The sequence below is a fragment of the Octopus bimaculoides genome, chromosome 4, assembly GCF_001194135.2.
Source record: "Octopus bimaculoides isolate UCB-OBI-ISO-001 chromosome 4, ASM119413v2, whole genome shotgun sequence".
Lineage (NCBI taxonomy): Eukaryota > Metazoa > Mollusca > Cephalopoda > Octopoda > Octopodidae > Octopus > Octopus bimaculoides.
In genome coordinates this window covers 24524379-24534176 of record NC_068984.1, presented here as the reverse complement: position 1 = coordinate 24534176, position 9798 = coordinate 24524379, and the positions used below count along the sequence as shown (strand labels likewise).

At 37.2% G+C, this 9798-nt stretch overlaps 1 protein-coding gene across 1 annotated transcript in view; it reads right to left on the bottom strand.

Annotated features, from left to right (window-relative positions):
• The window catches only part of LOC106883105 (alanine--tRNA ligase, cytoplasmic), a 35424-nt gene that overhangs the window by 18140 nt on the left and 7486 nt on the right, over nucleotides 1–9798 (bottom strand). The window contains exons 5-11 of the mRNA XM_014934002.2: nucleotides 8609–8800; nucleotides 6906–7050; nucleotides 3960–4105; nucleotides 2902–3010; nucleotides 1452–1490; nucleotides 736–847; nucleotides 246–370 (exon numbers count right to left, since the gene is read on the bottom strand). Of these exons, the coding sequence (XP_014789488.1) occupies nucleotides 246–370; nucleotides 736–847; nucleotides 1452–1490; nucleotides 2902–3010; nucleotides 3960–4105; nucleotides 6906–7050; nucleotides 8609–8800 (868 nt within the window). The remainder of the gene's footprint in view (nucleotides 1–245; nucleotides 371–735; nucleotides 848–1451; nucleotides 1491–2901; nucleotides 3011–3959; nucleotides 4106–6905; nucleotides 7051–8608; nucleotides 8801–9798) is intronic.

The window sequence follows — 9798 nt, the reverse complement described above, 5'->3', positions numbered from 1 at the left end:
CTTCCTGGGCCTACCTCTTCCACAGGTTCCCTCAACTGTTAGGGTGTGGCACTTTTTCACGCAGCTATCCTCCTCCATTCTCACCACATGTCCATACCAGCGCAATCGTCTCTCTTGCACGCCACAACTGATGCTTCTAATGTTCAGCTTTTCTCTCAAGATACTTACTCTCTGACGGGTATTCACATTGACATTACACATCCAACGGAGCATACGATGACAATTGTTAAAATGTTGCAACTAACCAGAGAAGCTTTCCGGGCTTCTTCATAGGCATCCATGTCAACTACCAAACCATGCTCATCAACAATTAGTTGAGTCAGGTCAATTGGAAAACCATAAGTATCATACAGTCGCCATGCAATATCACCTGAAACAGAAGATGAGAAATTAGTACTTTTCCATATAACTTTCTTGTAGGAGTAGAGGTTACATATAATACTAAGCTTAAGATGCCTGCATTTTTCAAGAATTAGCTGGCTAGACTGATAGGTCTGTAAGATTATACAAGATTAGGACTGTTGGAGACTAAGGATTGCAAAGAGGCAGACAAATCGCCACATTTAATAAAATTAGGGAATTACATTTGTTTTTATCATTAAAAAAAAAAAAGAAAATACTGCAACAATGATAGGTTGAAAGAAATATAGTAATAAAAAAATATATGGTATTTGTATTAATAGAGTAAATGTCACAAAGGTGCCCAATGTAATAAATATAGAAGAACTGCAGTACCTGGAAGAGATTTCTTCCCGTCTAATTTGGCAATGCTTCTTTGTAAAAGTCTCTGCCCACGGGAGAGTGTCTTCAGAAACTGGCTTTCTTCTTCATTAATGATATCTTTCACCTAAAATGAAAAATAATTATAAAAAATAGACAGGATCCATGTAGAAAAATATTAGTGGCAAGTTTTTGTTTTCTTTTTACCATTTTTATTATCAGCTATAAAGTTCTTTTTTATTTTGCAAATAGATCATGACTGTGTCATATAAGAAAATATAGAAATATAACAAATAGGCTAAAATATCAACCTTTCACTATGCCAATTAACCCATATCCAGTACTTGGCAGTTATATTGTTAATTAACAACTAGTAATACAGCAGAGTATTAACTTTGAAATATTAATTGAATAATTTAGTCTAACATTGTACATGATAGTTAATTATTTTGAAATTTTATTATAGCAAGTTCAGACAAAAGATCAAAAACATTCACCTTAATTAATCTTTCAGATTAAAATAAGGTTAAGACTACATGTTTTAATGTCTCCATTTTACACCCACTTATTTTTTTACCAACCAATTTATTTGAATTTAAGACAACTGTCGTGAAGAAATATTTTGGGGTTCAAAAAAAAAAGACAATGCTGCAAAATGTAACACTTTTTTTTTCTTCAGTGGATATACATATATATTTAAAATTATTGTATTTTAATAGCAAGGAGCTTACCATCTGAGGATCTTTAGCAACTTCAGGGAAAGTTGATTTCTGTAAATTGAAAAAACAAAACAAAAAAAAATATTAGAAAATATAAGAGTAAAAAAAATCAATAATTAATATGACTGCTTTTGGTAGTGATCATTACAATTAGTGGCAGGAAACACATTTATAATAATAAAAGGTCTGCAAAAATTCCAACACTAACTTATGATAAATTGAAAGCAATAGTAAAACATGGAAAGAATTAAGGAAGTAAGGGCTTCTTAGTAAAGCACAAGCCATAAATTTATAGAAGAAGACAAAGATTCTGTGACATTCGCATCTTTCACAAGAGTGTAAAGCTACCAATCCAAGACAAAAGAGACACATGGAGCCCAGAGGCAGGAAGATTTGGCGAGAAATTCACATGACAGACATGGGCGAAAGCAACAGTGATGTCAACAATAAGAACAGTGTTCACTAAATTTCTTGGAGGTGACAGTCCAATGGTGATTAATATAGGAGAGTAGGTCTCCAATAGAACAGGTTAGTATTTGGCAGTGAGACAGAGATGGCAGCTTCTTGAGACTAGGACATGTAGCAGGTTTCAAGATCAGTATGTATCATGGGTGGTGGGAGAAACTGAAGATTTTATGAAGGGCTAGATCTGAAGTGGATTGTTTGAGGATACTGAAAAAGACATTGCCATGGTCAGTGGCCTTCTTGGTTAGAAGTGACCAGCAATACTTTCAAACTAGGTGTGTATGTTTACATGATGATTCAGCCTAATGGTTTGGAAAGGGATGGTTCTGAAGGGGACTCACCTAATGTGTACAGTGTAGAGCTGGATATATAGCAGGCAGCAAATGTGGAGAAATGAAGGGAAGCAGGGTTTCACAAAGTAGGTAGAGTTCCTTTTGGCAAAGGATCAAAAGGATCAGGTTAGTTTCTGAGGTGGGAGAGCTTGTAAGCTGTGATGCAGGAAGACATACTTTTCAGTTCGAATGGTCTTACAAGAAATGCAGTTCTGGAGCACTCCAGTTTGTGGAGGTGGGTGACTTTCCCCAAGCATTGTAGGCTGCATTTTTTTGTCTCATCTGCTGCAGTACGGATATGAGTGGACCACAGAGAGAACTTGTGTTGCAAGTATTGTGTGCAAGGTGTAGAGGGACATGTTAAAGAAGATGGGTTCAACCACAGTAGTTGTTCAGTAACAAATTTCAGTAAATAATCAGAGAACAGTTGTTTTGTTTTTTTTACCAATGTTGATCACTCCTTGTGTTTGTAACAAAAATGAGGTAAAAAACAACAAAAAGAATAACAAAAGGCAGTTACTTTGAGACAGCAAAAAAGAAATTGAAAACTTTGGTAGAGGAAGAGGAGGAGGAAGATCTGGTTGACCAAGAATTGGTCTTTTATTTTAATGGCACTCACCATAATTAATATACAACATTAATAAACTGAATAACTATAGCATTACCAGAATGGCAACAACAGTATCCACAAGAGATGCAAAGAATCCTGGTTTGGCCTGGAGTTTTTCTGTAGCATAGCGGACAGCACGCCTGAGGATACGACGCAAAACATAACTGAAATAGTAATATAGAATTATATTAAAGCCATGGTAAAAGATAGAGCTGACAGTCAACTAGTTACAATTTATAAACAATACTTTAATTAAAGCATCAACAAACAACAATACTTCAAATACAAAATGATCTACAACTATTATGATTGTAATCATAGATTACCAATATTTCCAAAAGGGTGAGGGGGCTTTAAGAAATCCAAGATGAAACCAAAATGTTACTAAACTGATTAGCAAATAATGAGGCTAAAGAATATTGGTTCTATAACTGTATCAATTAACAAGTTATTAATTGGTTGGTTGGTTGGTTGGTTGGTATGGCTGGTGCATATGTGAGTGTAAAGGGAGTCATCTGTCTAAATAGCTTTAGGTTTAAACTCAAGTGAATATTGAAGGAAGTTCTGAAGTGTATTAGAATCTCAATCATTGCATCATTAAAGACAAAGCATTTATCTCTAACAAATAGATTTAAGTATAATAATAATAATAATAATAATAATAATAATAATAATAATAATGAGATTATTGTATACAGTGCTCAAGTTCATTACAGTTCATCAGAAGCAGCCAAAAGTGCATGAAAAGTACATAGAATAGTGCACAGGAAGTGAACAGTGAATGAGTTGTTAAAAAAAGGTGGGGGTGACATCAAGTGTACTGTTGGCAAATTTCAGGAAGCATGGAAGTTTTAAAGGATGCAGTATCCCGGTAGCCAACTACTGATGCAGGTAGTTTATTCCATGCTTCAGCAATTTTGAGTGTGAAAAAAAGGTTTCCGAAAGGTGTGGGTGCTGTGTTGGTTTTTGATTTTGTAAGCATGTCCACAAGAGTACTTTACTACAAGATACAAGTTCACAATTAATTGGACAAGAATCCAATACCTCATCTGTCAGTTGTTTCACATCAAATGTTTCTAAAAACGTAATATAAAGAAGGGAGTAAAACCTTACCCACGACCACTGTTGTCTGGTCGTCCTCCATCAGACAAAGCTACTGTCAATGTTCGGGCATGATCTGCAAGTACTCGGTAGGCCATGTCAATTCCATCCACATCCTCAGCACCAATTTTACCACTGTATACAGGGCAATCAGTCCCCTAGACACACAGGAAACATATCAAGACTAGGTTATATTACCAAGAAATTGTTATAACTAGGTTATATAATTAAATTCAATAAATATTAGTATTTATAATACCGATAATAAGGTAAAAAACAACAAACTGGCTAATACCTGCTGGATGAAAAGTACTCATAGTACCGCTTCATCAAGCATCTCAATGAAGATGGAAGAATGAAGTAGCTCACACAAACTTGGGAATACTGGACATCACAAATAGAATGAAACACACTCGTGATATAACATGAGATGCTATATACCAGACACATGTCTGGACATCACATGATGGTTGTAAATGACCGTCATCATTATACAAGTGAAGCTGTTCATTTCCAGTCTTCAGTGAGAAAATAATGCCTTGCTTGGAAACGGGTGAGGATTGGCAACAGGAAAGGCATCCAACTGTAAAAAAATCTTCTTCAACAAATTCTGTCTGATCCATGCAATGTGGATGTTAAATGATGATGACGAGTGAAGTGTAAATAAATATATAGGCGTAGGAGTGGCTGTGTCGTAAGTAGCCTGCTTACCAACCACATGGTTCCGGGTTCAGTCCCACTGCGTGGCACCTTGGGCGAGTTTCTTCTACTATAGCCTCGGGCCGACCAAAGCCTTGAGTGGATTTGGTAGACGGAAACTGAAAGAAGCCCGTCATATATGTATATATGTATGTGTGTGTGTTTGTGTTTGTCTCACCCAACATCGCTTGACAACCGATGCTGGTGTGTTTACGTCCCCGTAAATTAGAAGTTCAGCAAAAGAGACCAATAGAATAAGTACTAGGCTTACAAAGAATAAGTCCTGGGGTCAATTTGCTCGACTAAAGGCAGTGCTCCAGCATGGCCACAGTCAAATGACTGAAACCAGTAAAAGAGTACATAACTAATGATAATCTCTTTTCTAATTTTTTTTTTCATTCATTTCCTCTTTTGCCAATCTTGTGACCTTCAAAACCCTACAACTAACCTCTTGGCCAGGTCATCTACATCCCATAAACTCTTCACTCCTACATGTAACTTCCAATATATTTTCCCCAAGCTTTTAGTCTCTGCTTCATCCTTCAACACAACATACATCACTTCAGCTTAATTTAAGGAAAAAATATCACCATCATCATCATTTAACATCCATTCTTCTATGCTTGCATGGGTCAGACGGAATTTCTTGAGGTAGATTTTCTACAGTCAGATGCCCTTCTTGTTGCCAACCCCCATCTGTTTCCAAGCAAAAGTTACATTTTCCCATGACCAGACATATTTTTTATGGAAGACTGGAAACGAACAACATTGCTAGTATGAAAGTGATGCTCATTTACTAACTACCATCATATTACGTCAAAAGTAGGCTACACACACACAGATACATACATTTGCAAAGGGTGATGCATAGTGGGGGCTTAAATCATGTGTTGCAAAGAGAACTTCTTAATCACACACTTTTGTGTACACCCATCCATATTTTATTTAAGAGAATTGTACAAGGACAAAAATCTGGACACTCTCTATAATGCCATTTGGGAATTCAAGACCATGTCGTTATTGCACAAAACCAACAGCTTAGATATACATTTATTTGATTTATAAATGGTTACCATCATCATCATCATCATTGTTTAACATCCGCTTTCCATGCTAGCATGGGTTGGACGATTTGACTGAGGACTGGCGAACCAGATGGCTGCACCAGGCTCCAATCTGATCTGGCAGAGCTTCTACAGCTGGATGCCCTTCCTAACGCCAACCACTCTGAGAGTGTAGTGGGTGCTTTTACGTGCCACCAGCACGAGGGCCAGTCAGGCGGTACTGGCAACGGCCACGCTCAAAATGGTGCTTTTTACGTGCCACCTGCACAGGAGCCAGTCCAGCGGCACTGGTAATGACCTTGCTCGAATGTTTTTTCACGTGCCACTGGCACAAGTGCCAGTAAGGCGATGCTGGTAACGATCACGCTCAAATGGTGCTATTAACGTGCCATTGGCACGGAAGCCAGACAACTGCTCTGACAATCTCAAAATAAAATCTTGTAGAAACAGGAGAAGGCTTAGCTGTATGGTTGAGAAGATAGCTTTGCAACCACATGGTTTCAGGTTCAGTCCCACTGCACAGCACTTTGGGCAAGTGTCTTCTACTATAACTCTGAGCTGACCAATGTCTTATGAGAGAGTTTGATAGACAAAAACTGTGTGAAAGCTTGTCATGTGGTGATGGTGGGGGGCTTAGAGTCTGTTTGTCACCACCATTTGACAACTGGTGCTGAATGTTTACATTCTCTATCTTAGTAGTTCAGCAAAAGAGATCAATAGAATATGTACCAGACCTTAAAATAAGTACTGGGATTGATCTGTTTAACTAAAAACACTGAAAGGTGGCCCAGAATGGCCACGTTCCAACGACTGAAAAAAGTAAAAAATAAAACACATAACAGCAAACATCTGTAGTAACGCCTGCGCATGCGTAGTCTTACGCATGCGTAGAATTAAACAAGCAAGCGTTTCCCGCTCAATTCATTCTCTTTCTCGCTGGCCAGCGATTGAGCATGGACGTGTGTTTAAAAGCTGTCCCTACATCTTTCGGTCTTATACTCGACAGCTCGTTATTCTCACCTCTAAAGATGTATAACTAAAGATATGTATGTTTTACCAAGTAAATAAATGTTGTTTGAGTTGTTTAGTCTGGAGTTCAGCATTCCGTCTATTTCCTTAATTTTATAGTAGAAAGTCAGGTATACAATCTAAAGATGTATAACCCACTTTCTACTAAACATCTATTATGACATACCTTTTGAATTGCCTCAAAAATTGGTGTAAATACATCTGTATCATAATTGGACATTTTTTCCTGCAGTACAGAGACCAATCTCTCAAAACCCATACCACAGTCAATATGCTTTTTGGGCAAATTAGATAATGAACTATCAGCTTCTCTGTTTGATAAATAAAAAAGAATATGTGTCAATAATATCAAATGATGGTGAGGAGACAAAGAACAGAATAAAATCAGCTTTATAAAAATATTAATACAAAAAATTGATAAAAGTGCATTAAGCAGTGTTGAATGAAATATAATTATGTATAGTGTTATTTAACGTTTCATCATAATCATTTAACGTCCATTGTCCATGCTGGCATGGGTTGGATGGTTGCACCAGGATCCAGTCTGATTTGACATGGTTTTCTACAGCTGGATGCCCTTCCTAATGCCAACCAACCACTCTGAGAGTGTAACGGGAACTTTTACGTGTCACTGGCATGGGTGCCAATTTGCATGACACCGGTATCTGCCACAACTTTAAATTTGCTCGGCTTGATGGGTCTTATTCTCAAGCATGACATAATGCCAAAGGTCTTGGTCATTGCCTCCACGAGGCCCAACACTCGAAAGGAACTCAGCCACCTCTCCTCTGTCAGGCCCAACACTCAGTGTTTTGTCTTTCCATGTCTGGATGTACACAAACATGTTAAAAAAGACTATACATAACTATAGTGGTTTCAAATTTTAGCACAAAACTAGCAATTTCAGGAGAGGACCTACATCAATCCCAGTGTTCAACTGGTACTTATGGCAATTTTTATATCCTACTTAATGTGGATATATTGTTAAAATGCCTTGAGAAATATTCTCATATAGACATTTAGTGCTAAGAAGTACAGACATATTGATGTTGGTAGCAGACGAGAAATAGTCCAACACTGGTGGTGGAACTGCTAGAGCATGTGAGATCAGCATGTTTGCACTTCATCAGTAGCAGGCATTCACTCACTAACTGGGATCCATCGGCAAGGTTATGCACTGTTTATCTTGATATGAGATCACCATGTTGCACACATATGGTTGTGATGTATGTGCCTGGTGTACCCTTATCAAATGGGAAGTCATGATGGGTATACTGGGCTTCGTATACTTTACCCCAGTGTCATGTTGATGGCATGCACTGCTCTCTCAAATAATAATAATAATAATAATAATAATAATAATGATAATAATAATAACGTATCTGTCAAGACCTACCAAAAACTGAGCAAATATAAAGATCTTGAAATAGAAATTAGCAAAATGTGGAATCTGAAAACGAAAACAATACCTATTGTCATAGGTGCCCTGGGAATGACAGCGAAACAGGCTGATTACTACCTAGCTCAGATACCAGGAAACCCCAAAATGGCTGAAGTTCAAAAGATAGTGCTCATGGGAACTGCCCATATCCTACGTAAAATACTGTCTATGTGATCTCAAATTTTGAAACAAACACATAATTTTCTTATGGTTTCTTAAACATTCACTAGAACAAAACTGTATAAATCCAAATATATGGTACCCTAGGCATAACACCTACATGAACTTCTAACTTGTTGTCTCTTGAGGTCTCTGGGTGAGACTTGGATCCAACTTGTACAAATGTAAAACAAAAGTCAAACATAAAATAATAATAATAATAAAACTGAGAGAGTTTATGCGTGAAAGAGTGATAGAATGATACTCACCTGTTGAACTGAATGAAAACCAAGTTCCAAATCTCAAGGACATTAGGATCATCCATATTTACTAAGTGGCTGGCATCTCGTCCACCAATTCTGTCAAAATGAATCTCTGAACAAGGCCCACAGGGACCAGTTTCTCCCATTTCCCAGAAATTGTCTTTTGCATCAAAAGGAAGGATGTGATTCTCTGGGAGACTGAAAATGTAAAGTAACATTTTACAAAATATTATATCTTTAATGAAGACTATATGCTCCTGTTTTGACATCTTTAATGAGACATAAAATAGTGTTGTATTAATTTAAAAATTCATTTGCCTCATTTAATGTTGAATGAATTAATTCTTTGCTGAAACGTCATCTAATAGAGAGTGTCAGGAGCAACAGCAGTGTGAGTATGTTAATTGTTGTGTTTCATCACAGAACAACTTCTCCATTAGAACCAATGTGTATTCATAACACTTATGAGTCATTAGTGCAAAGACTCTGGGAGAGCCAGTGTTTCAACATTGCTATGTCTCATCAGCCAAAGGCACTCCAAATAAATGATTCTAGCCAAAGTCAAAGCTCTTGTTAAAAACCAGTGAACTGTTTGTTGATCTGTGATGACATGTGACAACCAATAACAATTGCCAGATTTTAATATATCAAATATCAAGAAAAAATTAAAATATAAAAAAGCAAATTGATTTAAATCTCTGTGTGTGTGTGTGTGTGTGTGTGTATGAGAGAGAGAGAGAGAGAGAGAGTATGCACATACATCTGAATTTACAAATGGGTAAAAAAAATTACTCAAAACAAGTAGGGATTTATTCACTTATTTCAAGTTGAGGCTTCACTCCATTGCTGCTCTGAGTTTGTTGTTTCTGTTTTTCTGTTGCCATGAAAACACCAAAGGAAATCTCAACTTGATGTAGATATATATCATCATCATCATCATCATCGTTTAACGTCCGCTTTCCATGCTAGCATGGGTTGGACGATTTGACTGAGGACTGGTGAAACCGGATGGCAACACCAGGCTCCAGTCTGATTTGGCAGAGTTTCTACAGCTGGATGCCCTTCCTAACGCCAACCACTCAGAGAGTGTAGTGGGTGCTTTTACGTGTCACCCGCACGAAAACGGCCACGCTCGAAATGGTGTATTTTACATGCCACCTGTACAGGAGCCATATATATATATATATATATATATA